The sequence below is a fragment of the Panthera tigris genome, chromosome B1 (assembly GCF_018350195.1).
Source record: "Panthera tigris isolate Pti1 chromosome B1, P.tigris_Pti1_mat1.1, whole genome shotgun sequence".
Lineage (NCBI taxonomy): Eukaryota > Metazoa > Chordata > Mammalia > Carnivora > Felidae > Panthera > Panthera tigris.
Window position 1 is genome coordinate 75,504,845 of NC_056663.1, and position 16,930 is coordinate 75,521,774.

General features: G+C 39.1%; 1 protein-coding gene across 4 annotated transcripts in view; it reads right to left on the reverse strand.

Moving 5' to 3' along the window:
* FHIP1A (FHF complex subunit HOOK interacting protein 1A) overlaps positions 1-16,930 on the reverse strand; it is a 284,213-nt gene that overhangs the window by 88,791 nt on the left and 178,492 nt on the right. For 2 of the 4 annotated variants that reach the window (XM_042983773.1, XM_015538394.2), the window contains one exon: positions 2,032-2,263. In XM_042983773.1, the coding sequence (XP_042839707.1) occupies positions 2,032-2,136 (105 nt within the window). In that variant the 5' untranslated portion in view covers positions 2,137-2,263. Of the gene's footprint in view, positions 1-2,031; positions 2,264-4,549; positions 4,701-8,954; positions 9,028-16,930 lie in introns of those variants that run through there. The other 2 variants (XM_042983775.1, XM_042983774.1) reach the window with 2 other exon arrangements.

Consider the following 16,930-nt stretch of genomic DNA (forward strand, 5'->3'; position numbering starts at 1 on the left):
ATAAACATTTAAAATTTTGAAAAGAAAAAATATATTTTCTGCACTAAACAAAGGGTACTATGTTTCAGATAACCCAAAATGTCTGATAATGCTGAAGTCATTCATATAAAATAGGGAAATGAGTAATATGATTCTGGGACCACTAATTTACTCCTTCACTAGTGTGAAAGAGTATTTACAAATTCATGAATTAAGACTCTCTAACAGCACTCCAACAGCTTTGGAGAAAGCTTGCCCAGGACGGAATTTGACAGGGCAAATGATCCATCCACATAAAATCAAGAGGTTGATATATCATGTCTGTATAAATGGATATTAAATGGACCACATCACAGATACTCCACCAAGAACAATTACAATCAAAAGTATTTTTACACAAATAAACAAAATGGGCTCAGAGCCAAGAATACATACTAGAATGATGGGAGTTCTTCAGCCAAGTGAAATGACTGAGGCTGAAAGTACTGTTAATATAAAACATCTAATTGGGGTGCCTGGGTGGCTAAGTCAGTTAAGTGTCTGACTTCGGCTCAGGTCATGATTTCATGGGTTTGTGAGTTCAAGCCCCACATCAGGCTCTGGGCTAGGCATGGAGACTGCTTAAGATTCTCTCTCCCTCTCCCTCTGCCCCGCCTCTGCCCTCTCTCTCTCAAAAAAATAAAATTAAGTTAAATTAAAGATAAAGATAAAAATAGGCTTTCTAAAATATTCTTCCCACACCCAATGGGCTAACAGCCACATCCCCTTGGTTCACAAACCCACTTTGGAGCTGGCACATTAAAATACTTATAAAAGTGCAAAGTCAAAGACAACTACTCTAATTATCTGGAAAACTCCTGAATTACTTTCCTCCCTTTGCTAAAGCAGACATGCCCTTAAAATCCAGAGCAAATCCATTATGATTCTAATTGTAAAAAGTCAGAGAATGGGAAATGCATAAAAAATCTTGGAAGCTTTCTATGAATGACAAGAAGCTACAAAGTGCAAATGACCCAGAAGTAGAATCGATTTTGTTTTTGATCTAAACTGTGTCCCCTATAATTGTTGTGATTTGCAGGCTCAGTGCTTTAACCCCTGTGCTGTGTCCGGCCACAGGAAGGAACTGGGTAGTCATTAAAAAACTGTCACATAAATAGCCACTTACCAGCTCACCTAGGGAGTGTAATGTTGGACAAGTAGTAAAGAAGGCCAATTTTATTTATTTTACTACTTACAAACTCCCTGAGGAAAGGTGGTGAGCTGATAAATTTTCTGAACACTCAACCCTTAATTATCTCTATGAGCAGATCAGAGTTACAGAGAAGTCAAAACGAATAATCAAGAAAACTTTTATAAACAGCTTTCTAATGAATTCAGGTACTGCCAGGCACCTTCTTTTGTTAAATTATACAGGGACCACCAGCCCAAAAAATGGTAGAAACACAGAGGTCAAATACACGAGTCAAGGGACCAAGGTCTATGCACTTGCTTGCAAACTCGCTATTTGTATAACCTCAAGCAAGTCATTTAACATCGCTAATTTTCCATTCCCTCATCTGTAAAATGAGGAAGCTAATATTAACTGCCTTGTGGGTTTGCAGAGAAGATTAAATGACATAAAGCTTAAAGCTTTTGAAGTACTCAGCACAGCACTTGGTAGGTATTTCATAAATGTGTATTTTAGTGCTATTGGAATGTGAGGACTAAATGGAAATCATCAGGGAGGAGGGAAAGAGAGTTTGTAAACAAGGTCAAGTCTACTGCAAAGTGATGCAAAAGTCACTTTAAGGCCAATTGCTGTTCTTCTAAAAATATCTGAGGAACATATATGTTCCCTAATTGCTTTTATGGCAACCATGGTTTTTAACCAGATCCCTATTCTAGGAAAGAAAAAAAAAAAAAGGTTGCTTTCCCTTCCACCTGAAAGGGTTTCCGTGCCCTATACTTCTGGAAGCCTTAGTTAGTGCCACAGAGGTAGGCAATCCTGGTTCAATGTGATGGAGACCTTGAGGGCTACCTAGGCCAGCAGAGGAAGTGGAACTCATACATTACCTGTGCCCAGTGGTTTTTAAATACAATCATGCATGTTTCTGGGTCAACTCCCTGCAGGCTCACAGTCTGCTGGAGTTTACTTTCTGTCGCAACCGATGACATCATAAACCTTCATACATCAATGCTTCTAAGTCATATTTAATTTTCCAGAAAATTTGGCAAGCAGTCACTAACTTTCAAGTATCACGTAAGAAATGTAACTTCTTCACATTTCATTGTTATCTTCTGAAACCTGTAATGACAATAACAAAAACACATCTCGTTATGTTCATATATTTAATAGGACACTGGCTATTAAATTTAAATCCAAGCATAGACATTCTCAAAGTTCAATGCAAAACAAAACATCCACGAAAGAGACATTACTACTCTATCTACGGGTTCCCCTATTTTCTCTTACCTTGCTACTAAAAATATAAAATAATGATGCTACTACCAAAGCTACGTTCACGAATTAAACAATTATCGGCTTTATTTTCTCCACTACCACCAACCACAGTCCCCTAGATTGTAATTCTAATCATTCAAACCTAGTGTCTATAATCAAGCAAGAGATTATGATAACAATGTCCGTGGAGTTTAAAAGCATCCAGAAACAGGAAAACCATTAGTTAACGGCGACAGAAATAAATGGCTTGATGCCACTTGGGGTAGTTATAAAACAGCACCCAGACTCCTGGGTCCATTATGATTGAATTTTTTTTTAATCAATGGCTGTCATAATGGAATTTAAAGCATTCTCAGTCATTTCATAGCTACAAACCAAGTTAAGGTTTCTAGCTTTTCTGAAAAATAATAGAATTCCAAGTAACCTTGACAAATCACAGATAGAAATGATCCATCAAAAACAAGATAGTGCTTACTCGGTGTGAGTACAAGATAGCACACTTACAAATGAAAAATGAATTATGTGGATAAAATATGAAGAAAGTATGACTACAACAGAGCCAGTAGGGAGAAAAAAGATATTGAGGTCACAGAGTGTATAGTAAATATGAGCCAGCTGCGTGTTGCTAACTCTCAGACAAAAGTGGTAAGACAGTGGTATTGTCTTATCATTGTGGTCAGCCCATCCAAAGGACTGGGTACAGTTCAGAATCCTTTTTTTTTTTTTTTTAAGCATACAAACTGGAGAGAGTTCAAAGTGATTACAGGATAATTATTAGAGCACCGGGAAACAAAATCCATGATAAAATTTCCAGACTTGCAGTGCCAAAAAAACCCCAACTATTTTCAACTGAGTAATATGAAGGGTATCACACTGGTCAACTCTTCTGCCCACTAACAATAAAGTGTGAGAAAGGGGGCTTAATGTGAGGATTCAGGTTAGACTTATGGCTCAAGTTCTTTGCAGGGAGTGAAATTAACTAGAACATAGTTAAGGAATATTCAAAACAAGGACATCTGTTGGGGGTAGAAGGCTAACCATTCAACATTCATATCTGGGGGAAAAAATGTTAGAATGTAAGAACAGAAAACTTGCTAGATGTGATAATTCTTGAGGAAAGAAAACATTTTTTAAGGAGAATGGAAGGAGATTAAAGTATGTAGAAAGAGGACAGCCTCTTTGAAGAAAGATCACACAAATTACATACCTGAGGGAAACAGCTCATGTGTATCGTCTAGGACTATATTTTATTACTCAAATTGGTGAATTTTCCAACATGTAATTCTTAATTCCTAATAATACAAATCTATTGTTTTCAATAAGACATTGCCCACTGCCAACAATAGCTCTTTGCCACTAAGAGGCATGTTTTGACAGGCCCATGTGGTGTCTTAAACACCAGGAATGGCCTCCCCACGCACACAGGGTATACATTTCCCGTTCCCACGGTCCCCACCACTCCCTAGAATCTGACAGCCAGCGTCATCACCTCACTCTTGGTTACTGGACTGGCCCTTATTAGGTAACATTTCAGTATGTGGCCCTGCTTTACGTGATAAGAGATAAAAACAAGTTCTGACTTAACTCCCTTGTCTTAAACATAATATTTCTGTGACAATGTCTCTTATTCAGATGCTATAATGAAAATAATGAAGAAAATCAGAGTGTTTCGGTTCATCCCAGAGGTTCAAAAAGTACAAGACTCCTTGAGACTCCTCCCAGCCCCAGGATCCCCAGATTCTTCTTCTGACATAAGAAGGGAACATTCAACATGCCAACTGCTTCTAAATCAAAATTAGAAACATGCTCTCTAAGGTCTGTTAGGTTTGTTCTCAGAGGGGCTGCACACGCACTCTTTTCAGACAGTGAGACTGCATTATAGACAAGATAAATATCTTAGCTAAAGTCATAAATCATGAATTAGTTTCTTTTGTTGTTTTAATTTTATTTTACTTTATTTGAGAGAGAGAGAGAGAGAGAGACAGACAGAGGGTGTGCAAGCCAGGGGAGAGGGGCAGAGAAAGAATCCTAAGTAGGCTCCACTCTGGGACTGCGCCCGACTCAGTGCTCAATCCCACAACCCTGGGATCATGACCTGAGCCAAAATCAAGAGTCAAATGGTCAACTCACTGAGTCACCCAGGTGCCCCACAGGTTAGTTTTGATGGAAATCAAAGGTAAGTCTCTTGATTCCCAGTCCACTGTTCTTTCTAGAAATCTATATTCTCCTTTCTCCTGGCTTTAATCCCTGGCCCTATTCCCAAAGGAGGCTGTATCTTCTCTAAGAAAAGTGCATCTCGCTTGGACGATGCTTAGCCAATCATATTTTTAAGGCTAAATGTGTCATAAATACAGAAGATTCTAAATGTGTCATAAATACAGAAACCACAATAATGGGTAAGCTTGGGAGAACAAGGGGGGGGGAGGTATCAGGCAAGTCAAGCAAGCCATGTTTAAGAAGGAGAAACTGCCAGAAGATTCTATAAATGAAAATACTTCCAACACATCCGAGACAAGAAAGCTGGATATTTCCTCCGTCTGTCTGTCTGTCTGTCTCTCATTCCCATGTTAGAGTATTAAAGCACTAGAGTGTCCCCAGGGCAATAGAAAACTGAAAGAGAGGACTCCATATTTATGAGAGATGTATAAAGGCATATTTCCTCAAATGCCAAGGTTTTCAATATATTCCTGCATCTGCCTGTTCTCAGGCTTCAGTTTTTTCCCTTTTGCATTTTTTCCATTCCAGGCTTTTTATTTAACTCTCAGAGCACAGCTGAAAGTCCCAAGTGAAGAACAGAGAAGGACAAAACTTAGCAAAAAGCCAGGAGCAGGTAAAAGAGGCTGCAGCCACCGGAACATGTGCTCAAGTCATAAGTACGGCATTGTTGGACCTTTCTCCCCGTTCTTGCCCTCTACTCTCTGTAGTCTGACCTATAGGTGCTGGGACTGTTTAGAGGAACACTCTGGCCACATATTCAGCCTGTTCTCCCTGTAAATACCCACACGCTCTTCAACTCGAATTTCATGCCTGAGAGACAGCTCTATAAACCATTCAGAGTGACTTTTTTCTTTCTTCAAATGAACCACCAACACTGAAAAATACCCAAAGGACTCTTTCCGACAGCGGTTGCATGTGGTTTTGTGGTGTGCTTGTTGAGTTTTTTGGCATGGGGTGGGGGGGAGGAGCTACCAAAATACATGTATAGCGTCCGATAAGCCAGCACAGATTCTATACTGCAGACAGAACTGACTTTATTATTTCCAAAATTACTGAACAGTCAAGTTTATATATCTCATTAATATTATATGTAAAAACATTTTTCATCAGTAAGGAAAGAAAAACGCTATTAAATCATTGTTGGGGATAGAGATAACTGACATAAGAATTATATGTATTCTTATTTGCTCTTTTTTGAAAGTACATTATATCGTTTATTTGGTTATGAAAAAAAGCACATGCATATGCTTCCATATCACAGAATTATAAAATATACCATCAGATCATAAAGGCTTAGATTCTAGTTACTAGATTATACCTCTTGCCACTGCAAAAATTCCTTCAGCCTCATTCCCAAATAGACAGACATCCTTATCTAATTTCAGGCTACTCTGAAAAGTTTAATACTGAGGAAAGCTATAAATGTGTGAAAATCACTTTCCCCTGAACAACAAATGACTCTATTTTCATATACCCCTCTTTCACTATAAGACTGAAATTACAAAGTAAACATTTTGTCATTTAATGATATATGATCTCATACCATCCTTCTTTTATCTATTTAAATATAATATCTTCTAATAATGTATTATAAAAAATTCCTTAAGGAAAAGAAATGATGGTCACCTCAAGGGGAAACAAGGCCAAGGGAACATTTTTATTAAGGAAAAAATGATCATATTTGCAGGCCTAATGGGAAGGAACCAATGAACATAGAGAATTTAAATATATATGTATATTTATATACATATTTATATGTGTGTGTGTGTATATATATATATATATATATCCTTAATATATATATATATTAAGGATTTTGATATAGCAACAAGAGCAGAGGAAAGGCAAGGTCAAGAACACAGGTAGGAGAGGCCTAGACTAAAAGAGAAGCCACACTGAGTTTTTCCACAGTGAGTCGCCAAATTAGAAGCAATCTCTTGAACTTGATGAAAAGGCATGACAGGCTTCCTTCCCATTTCTCCTTCCCTCCTCATATTTCTCTGGTTGGCTTGTGGAAATGCTTAGAGAGATTAGGTGGATTTAAAGTGGTAACAAAGGATAGGGCTAAGAGTTTTTAGTTCAGTCTTCCACGTGTGGAGGTCAGAAAATGTCAAGTCACCACTTGGAGACTTGAGCTCTGAACTGGGAGATGGCTCCAGGACTCTAACCAGCTGTGAGACCTTGAGCAAAAAAACAGGGCTCTTGGTTTGGAACCTGATTTAGATGAGTTACTAGGATTACATGGTTATTTCTTAGGTCTCTCCCAGCTCAAAAGTCATTATTTTCTGTACTTTATTCCACTGTTTTACTAATGGGGGAGGGGTAAGAAGATAGCTTAGAAGCAGAATAATGGCCATAATATAAAAATCTTTGTAAGATTTCTAGTTATAAATGGATTCTATCTGTACTCTTTTTAACAATTAAAAGCATATTTCGGGGAGCCTGAGTGGCTCAATCGGTTGAGTGTGCAACTCTTGATTTCAGCTCAGGTCATGATCTCAGGATCATGGGATGGAGCCCCGCTTTGGGCTCTATGCTGATAGAGCCTGCTTAAGATTCCCTCTGTCTTCCTCTCCCTCTACCCCTCTCCCCAACTCATGCTTGCACGTACACACTCTCTCTCTCAAAAAAGAAAAAAAGAAAAAGGAAGAAAAAAAAAAAAGAAAAGGAGGTATATTAAACAAACAAACAAACAACAATTAAAGCCTAGTTCACTTAAAGAACCCAAAGCAGGGGTGCCTGGGTGGCTCAGTCGGTTAAGCGGCCGACTTCGGCTCAGGTCATGATCTCGCGGTCCGTGAGTTCAGGACCCGCATCGGGCTCTGTGCTGACAGCTCAGAGCCTGGAGCCTGTTTCAGATTCTGTGTCTCCCTCTCTCTGACCCTCCCCTGTTCATGCTCTGTCTCTCCCTGTCTCAAAAATAAATAAAACGTTAAAAAAAAAAAAAAAAAAGAACCCAAAGCACAGGAATCATCCATCTCTAATATAATTCAGTTTGTTTGGGTTTTTTCCTAAGCAATTGCCAATAGAAAAACTCATTGTTTTAGAATGCACTTTGGAATGCCCTGAATTGGCTGCTACTAAATACATAAAAAGTCTATTACTATAAATGTGCTTATCATGTAAAATTCCATCTAGGGGTGAAGATTCTTCAAATACTGGGAACACCTGAAGAGAGAGAAAACCTGTGCCCTCAATTATGAGTAATAGCAGTTGGGGGGGGAATTCATTTTGGGTTAAACTACCTCAGACAACCTCTACTTAGAGCCTAATAAAATCCTATTAAACCTAAATCCTCCCTGTGCTGTAATCCTCTGGCCCAGTTTCCTTTTCTCTCTGGCTGTCATATCACATAGCAATGCTGGACTGTAGAAAATAAAGCAAGCATCCAATAGGCCCTGAGTCTCCTGGACCTTGTCCTTAGCCTCCCTCAACCTGCCATAGTTTTTTGACTCTGGCTCATTCACTGATTACTGTCCATTATTCAGTAAAGCAGAATCTTGTTTTGTCCTACCAAGTTGTAAACCGCCCATTAAAAGAGTGTGCACAAGGAAAATTCTCTCAGTACGTAGATTCCAAATAGTTTCAGGCTTTGATAAATGCATACTTCAAAATAGTAACTAGATTGCAGAAAACTGTCAATAACTTCTTGAAAGAATTTCATGGTTTACATTTTAATTTCACTAGAACGGGCTACCACCGAGGTCATACCCAAGTGCCATGTGACTGATTGATAAGTAGAATGGAGAAGAAAAATTAAAATATTCATATTCATACCTGAAATTTGTTTGGGAACTTAATTTTTAAGGCTATTTAAGAAACTAACCCACTACTGGCAAGGATTTAGAACGTAAAAATTACAGTTTTTTAAAATTATATGAAGTGTCGAGACATCAGCTCGCTGGTGACTGAACAGAAAAGTTTCTTGCACACATGGACTGATTTGTTGAAACATGAAAACTAAACCATTCTTGGGGAGTCTCCCCAACAAACCAATTCACCACTACAATTTTGGTAGTATGCACTGCCTTTTCACACCACTATTTTGTTGAAAGCTATCAAAGGATAACTCAGGTAAGATTTATGCCACAAAACTGAGGTAAATGCAGAAACAAGATGAACCAACAACTTCTATGGCGTAATATTCTAAAACAGAGATTTGGGGTAAACGCTCTGAATCTAAGGACCCTCTCATACTAATGAAGTTCTTCTCAAGAAATGTTCTTGGAAAAAAAAGTTTTTGACCAACACGTTTTTTGGGCACTTTCTAGGGAAAAGCAGATACTTTGGGAAGTTGTGCTGTTGAGTCTACACCTACCTTTATAGCTGTATCATTCAAAATTAGTTCCCTCCCAGCAGCTTTTCAAGTGCTTTCAGTGAAAATTTTCAGATACGCAATCCATAGTAGAACCAAGGTGATGTGATGATTACCTTTGAAATAACAACATGAAAAGCCCTCTTTTCAAAAAATGTCCTTCATCCATGCACGGCATAAGACATACTAAATCCAATGAGTGAAGTACCAATAAAATCCCATGCATATCCAGGAATCTCATAAATTGTGGGCATCCTTCTCTTAAGAGAGGCAGCTACAGTTTTCAGCCAATTCTAAAAAAGCGTCAATGAATTGCTCCCGTTTGAAAAAAGTTTAAAAGCCACTTTAAAGATGCATTCATGGTAAAGCCATGAAGAGTCCCAAAACAGAGGCTAACAGCCAGTTCCAGTACTAAAGGTATTACTGGAGAGACTTGTAGAATTTTTGTGACTTTAATTGTAACTAAAAGTTCTGCTGCAGCAGCGTGGGGCTCGTTCCAGCCCATGAGCAACCACGCTCTTGAATAATAATCAGTTCAGGCCTTCGTGTCCTACCAATTTCATGGCTGGCTAAGCGCTTCCACTCTTACCCAAAACACTGCAAGGTGAGGCATCAGAGGTACAAAGTGATTAGCATTTATTACAGAGTTAGCAAAGGCTTAGAAGTCAACAATTTGCTCGTCTCCGAGAACATGATCCTACGCTGATTAGGACAAAGCACTCTTCTTCACCAGTCTATGAAACAGGCCACAGAGTTGGGTGCCTTTTGTGTACTCTAAACATGACAGAAATGGAGTAAACCACTGGTGCTTGAGCTAATCGAGACTGCTGTCTTACCTTCAAGCAGGTGCAATACTAGTAGCTTATGCGGTAACCTAACACTATCAAGTTCTAATTTTACATTCATTTTTTATGAACATAAAAATTATGGGGGCGCCTGGGTGGCTCAGTCGGTTAAAGCGTCTGACTTCGGTTCAGGTCATGATCTCACAGTTCCTGAGTTAGAGCCCCGCGTCAGGCTCTGTGCTGACAGCTCAGAGCCTGGAGCCTGCTTCAGATTCTGCGTCTCCCTCTCTCTCTGCACCTCTCCGGCTCACGCTCTGTCTCTCCCTCTCTCTCTCTCTCTCAAAAATGAATAAACATTACAAAAAAATTATGTAAAGCTTCCTTACATGTAAATATAATAATCCCTCTAACAAATGGTATGAAGATTTAATAGACTACATTTTCTCATCTATGAGTAGGTAAAGAATTCTAGAAGTACATAATAAAAGCCTACTGGTTTAAAGTAGCTTACCACTCACACATTTATTATTGCCATGATCAGTTTATTATTAAGATAAGATGTCATGATGATAAAAGTAAAAAAGATCGATCTTCTAGAAGCACTGAAAAATTTCAGGGGTCAGAAGTTTTTAACTTGAAATCTTCCCCTCTTGAGCAACTACTTAAATGGGCCTCAGGAACATACAATCATGGTACAGATTTATACACATATCCAGAGGCGATTTATGAGAACTAAAAATGAGCTCACCTCCCACACCTCAGGTGAGAACATCAACTGGTCTTCTACCTACAGGGAATGATTTGGCAATAGTCTTCAAAATTAAATTTGATCAGCAAAACTATTTCTGTGCATTTATCCTATGAAGACCCTTTCATCTTGCAAAATGGCAGACTGAATAGTAAGAGTTGTCACACACGGAGCATATCTCTGTGCCAGGACTATTTGAAATATATTACAACATTAAATCTTCTCAACAGTCCCATGGGCTATACTCCCCTTTTTTCACAGGTAAGGAAATTACAGAGAGGTAAAGGAAGTGGCCTAATCAAAGTCATGCAGATATCCTAGGATCTGAGCCAGACACGTCCTCTTAACCACTAGCACCTCTCTAACTACAGTGATAGCCTTTGTAGCACTGTTTAGATAGTAAACAACTGGAAAGATCCTCAATATCCCCCAGCAGTGGTCTGGTTACATAAGGTGGACACTTCTTTTTTTTTTATTTTTTTTTAACGTTTATTTATTATTGAGAGACAGAGACAGAGCACGAGCATGGGAGGGGAGGAGAGAGGGGAGACACAGAATCCGAAGCAGGCTCCAGGCTCTGAGCTGTCAGCACAGCTGACAGGTGCCCCAGTTGGGCACTTCTATATAATGGAAACTAAATCATAATTTTTTTTTTTAAAGTAGGTAGCTCTGAATGTACCAATATCAGAAAGGTTGCCAGGGTATGTACAGAACATCAAATACACGACGCCATCATTTGTGTAAGAAAAAAAGCAATGTGTTACTCTATATGCCTGAAAATGCACAGACCATCTGTGAAGATACCCAAAAAGGTTAGCAAAGTGGCTACCTCTGCAGAAGGACATCAGGTGGCTGGGGACAGAGGAGGCAGGGAGACCTTTTTTCACTGTGTACCTTTCTTCACTTTTTGCATTTGGTACCATGGTCATGTACTACTTAGAGAAAACATTTTTTAATTTAAAATAAAAGCAGAGGCACCTGGGTGGCTCAGTCGGTGTTCCACTCTTGATTTTGGCTCAGGTCACGATTTCATGGGTCATGAGTTTAAGCCCCACATCAAGCTTTGCACTGACAGCATGGAGCCTGCTTGGAATATTCTCTCTCCCTCTCTCCCTCTCTCTCCTTCTCTCCCTTTACCCCTTCCCCCTCATGCTCTTTCCCTCAAAAAAATAAACTTTAAAAAAAGTTTATAAAATAAAAGCAAATGAACATCCAAAACAGCAGTACCCAAGTCCAGCTTAGTATAGCAATTCCGATAGACCTGATGTCTCTTCATCTCAACAGGAAAGGAAAAGTACCTGTGCAGAAAACGCCTGATGGTGTGAACAGGGATAAAAGAGAATCTTAATAGAATATGCCATTTGTTTTCAGTTTTGTTTTGTTTTGGTTTTGGTTTGGTTTTTTTAGAGAGAGGGGAGCAAGCATGCCCAAGTTGGGGAGAGGGGCAGAGAGAGAGAGAGAGAGAGAGAGAGAGAGAGAGACTCCTCAGCAGGCTACATGCTCAGCACGGAGCCCAATGCAGGGCTCAATCCCACGACCCTGGGATCATGACCCAGGCTGAAATCAAGAGTTCGACATCCAACCAACTGAGCCACCCAGGCGCCCCTACAGTATGCTGTTTGAATCAATTATAAGGACCACAAGATGTTTGAGAAAATATTCAAGAGAAGACACACAAAGGGAAAACAGCTACATCTAGAGTTCTGGCTTATTAGCTTCCAACAGACTAAATATGGATGGAAAAAAAATGTTAAGAAGGTGTAAAGAATTCAGGGCACCTGGGTGGCTCAGACGGTTAAGGGTCTGACTTTGGCTCAGGTCACGATCTCACGGTTCATGAGTTCAAGCCCCGTGTCTGGCTCTGTGCTGACAGCTCACAGTCTGGATCCTGTTTCGGATTCTGTGTCTACCTCTCTCTACGCCCCTCCCCTGCTCATGCTCTGTCTCTGTCTCAAAAATAAACATTAAAAAAAAAGTACAAAGAATTCAGAAGAGTGGCAGTCTTACTGTTAAGGACCACTTTTCTAATACTTATTTTTAAATTATTGTGTAATAATACTTAGTTAAAATTTATGTAGTTTACCTTTCCCTATGGGGTTCATAGCTCTGGGAATTTAGAGAATTAATGTCTTGCCAAAATTTTTGTCAGTCTAGATCACTGGTTCTCCAAATGTCGTTGGAGGGATCCTGTGTTCTCCACGGTTCTCAATAATTTTTTAAGGACCTCTTTTTAAGACAAAACAAAATCCATCAAAGTAAAAGTAAAAAATCAAAAAAAATACATCAGTCACAGCTCACTATGAAGATTTCTCTTATTTTAAAAATCGTCCAGCATTACAGTTTACTGTAGTTATAGTTGAGCGATTTCACCACCATGCACTAAAACTTTTTATTTTTTTTAACGTTTATTTATTTTTGAGACAGAGAGAGACAGAGCGTGAATAGGGGAGGGGCAGAGAGAGAGGCAGACACAGAATCTGAAACAGTCTCCAGGCTCTGAGCTGTCAGCACAGAGCCCGACACAGGGCTCGAACTCACGGACCGCGAGATCATGACCTGAGCCGAAGCCGGATGCTTAACTGACTGAGCCACCCAGGCTTCCTGCACTAAAACTTTTTAAATGCTGTCTTTTTTAATAGGATTTTTTTTCTACCTGTACAAACCCCATTCTTCCAAACTAACATTTGCCATTGAAAACCGAATATTATGCACCTACAAATACATTTCTTAAACTTTGTCATTTAAAAATATTACACTCATTAACAGCAGATCTCACTATACTGAAGCCTCCATTTTGCCACAAGCATCATCCTGTGGAAGTCGAAAATAGAACTTGGTAAGAGATCGGTTACCTCCAAACAAAGCAGTGCTTTCCCTCAATGAGAGGTACATGCTCTCTCACTCTCCCTGCGCACAGAGATGCACACACGGTGCATGCACACACACACACAAGTCTAGTTCTGCACACAGATGGAAACACTAATCATTACTTGCTGCCTTTTCAGAGACGCTACAGTACAAAAGCCATATGTAATTTGCAATTAACAAAGGGTAATAGAGGCTCTAATTTCTGCTTGGGGGGTCCAGAATTTAGGCTGACTGTGATGCCTTTCCAAGAAATAAAAGCAAAGCTGAAGCGACTCGTATTAAGCAGTTCCACTGTTGCAGCAAGGGTGGCTTATTGACTGGATGGCTGCCAGCCCCCTAGCAGACCTGCTGAGAGGCTGTCCTCATGGGGAGGAAGGCATTAATTTATCTATAAGCCTCCAGAAGCAACTGGGTAGATCACAGCTCTCCCATATTCTGCTTCAATTCATCTACACTTGCCTCTACAGTGACTGGCACAGACTTGAATGGTTTCAGGCTATCCATACTTGTTTAATTAAAACTCTTCTCCACTAAATTAACATGTGTGTATCAATGTCTTCTGTACAGAGGGGAAAGAAAGAGAAAGTGAAAGCAAGAAAAGAAAAATCAAAGACGGTATTTTAAATTAAATTTTGCTTGAGATAAATGTTGCAATTGGCACTATTTCTCCCTGGAGTTAGTGTTTCAGGTGGAAAACGATGAGCAAAAAGAGTAGACAAGAGTTCCTACTTCCCCCTCAAAGCATCCTGCACTTGAGAGCTAATTAACTTCTAAAATCAAAGGAGCTGTGAAGTAGGTATGGAAGCAAAAGAGTTCCTTTTTGTGGAAGGATAATTTTATATAATATTAACATACATATGCATAATAATTCGCTTACATTCTAAACCCTGCAGAATTACCAAAGATTGATGATCTGACTCAATACCACTGGAATGGAATTGCAGCTTCTCTGTAGATTCTAATGTCCATGCCTAAGGCAATACATGCAAACACTCAAAATTACTACCGTCACCCCTTAGCAAAGCCCTTGCTGGAAATCAACATACTTTGTCTCATTAAGCTGGCAAAATGGCTAGAGTATCCCAAGAAAGCAGTAGGCATTTGGGGTCGGTTGTACCAAACATAACATGTATGGTCAAATGCAGGAATGGCTTTCAGCACAATGACACATTTCACACCAGGAGAGGCAGGTAGAAGTTAGGACCAAGCAAGAAGATAGCAGGAACACATCTACAATTCCCCAAGAACAAACTCAAAATATCTGAAACTTTGAAATTATTGTTCTCTTTCTCAGATTTTTTGGGGGCGGGGGAGTGGTAGGTCAAGGACATATAAGGTGGGTGAAGTTACTACACAACATAGGAGCTTGCTTCAGAATAACTCACAAGGAGGAGCCTCACAAACATTAACTACATAGTAAATCTGTGCTAATTCCAAGTAAGTTACATTTCCTGCTTTCATAGAAAAGGAATGTAGGTAAACCATCCAAGAGACAACTGGAGTAAAATTAAAGACAGATTTTTTCCGTTCAGTAAACATGGCTCTGTTTCTAAAATATTTTAAATTTATGCCCACGAAAATAGCATATAAACATTGCCAGTTACAAATCCGGTAATAAACACCATACTCTGGAGAAGGATTTCCCCAACATGAGAAAAAAGAGGACAACGGAATGGGAATCAAACAAATTTAATCTGGATTTCAGGTGGGCCTGATTGTGCTAATATTAGTATTGATCTAATGAACTGATAGTGAACTTAGTAGCAAAAACTTTGGGCTCTAGCATACAAACTGTTCATTTTTAGGTTCTTTCTATGCGAAATCTAAGCGAATTTCGAGCTTTAAACCTGACCATATCTAGTTCTAAGGGTTTCCAAACACATGCTCATTATAATTAATGTATGTTTAAAATATGAGTACTTATAAGTATGGTTTATTGAGAGAATAAAACGATTTTCTCCAAAAAGTTGCCACAATCTTTGTCTGTCATGTGCTGAGAAAAAAGGTAAGGACTGCTATAATGCTAGAATTAAGTATTTTATATGATTATATCACAATAACATCTTCTTTAGTCTAACATAATCAGTATTCTGTATTTGTTGCCTGCACAAAACTATAATTACTCGTTGATTTGATCGAAATTACTAGGTGACTTGGGCAATTCAGTCTGCCAGCCAGCCTTCAGGGTAATTAGCCAAATCAACAGTATATCAAAATGACTAATATGTTTCTGAATCATAGTTTAGACTATTTGCAACATCATGGCAATGCTTAGATTCAGTTACAAAACCTCAGTTCATCTTGTTTAACTCCGTGGACTATTTTCCTCATAATTTAATTTACTCTGTACACAAGTTGAGTTTTTCCTCCCCTTCAAGGGAAAAAGGAAAGTGACAATAAAAGCCAAAGTACAAAACTCAATGAAATCAGATACTCTTGTTTCAAAAAATAAGGGGAGGAAGAGGAGGAGAGCTGTTTATTGTGTGAAAGGGGTGTAGCCAAGGAGAAGGAAACAGAACAACAACAACAAAAAATGGATTCTTACCAATCAAACCACCTCTCGGTGCTTCAAATTCCATTAAAGGCCACAATTCTGTTGATTTGATGCCAAATGCCTCTAAAATGTTCTTACCCAAGAAAAGTGTGTTTTTGAAAGAACAAGGAAAGCAATACATTTAAAGGCTGGAGAAAATTTTCTTCCATTTACTTGGGTCAGTGAAACATCCATCATACAGAGACACAAACACCTTACAGAATAAAAGATCAGAAGAGCTACACTGGTAGAAGATCTAAGAGCCAGTGCCTCTGGGGGAATCAAACAAGTAACTGTCTGAACAGATCCTCCTGTGATTTCTCCCCTAAATCTAGCTTATGTGATTGGGGGGGGGGGGGGGGAGAAGGGAGGAGGATCACAAAGCAGAACATGCTAGCCAAAAAATGTGATTAAAAAATAATTAATTCTGCTCGCGCGCTCTCTCTCTCTCTCTCTCTCTCTCTCTGGAGAATCTTTTCAAAGTCATTAAACAGAATAACAATATAATGAAAATTTTAAGAATAAAAAAAAATGCTCATATTATCTACACACTGCAACCAAGCATACGAAATAAGCATGTGCTCAGTGTAACAGCACACGCAGTGTAAATAATGGTAGATGTATTCAGTAAATGGTAGCAAAAGTGTCAAAAGGACCTGGATGTGTTTAACAGATGCTCTCAGATCTAATTCCACCTGCTTGGGCTAAAAAAGAAGCACCCTCCCCACCCCTGTCACATGTAAAGTTCAAAGAACAAGCTGCCATTGCAAGTTGAGGGGGGTAGAATTCAAAGCAGAAACATAACATGTCCACTATAATCCTGCAAAAATTTCTACCATCCCCAAACCTCTGGCTGCCAGGATCAAAAACATTATGCTGAACACCTACTAAGTGCCTGCCTTAAATTTACCCTATTAATCTCTTTCTTCTCTAAACCTCTTAATTACATCTCCCTATGGCAATGTACTTTCTACTTTGTGTTCTAGTTATTTCGGAACCAGACTCTGGTCTCCTTGGGGGTAGGGATCACAATTTATGTTATTCA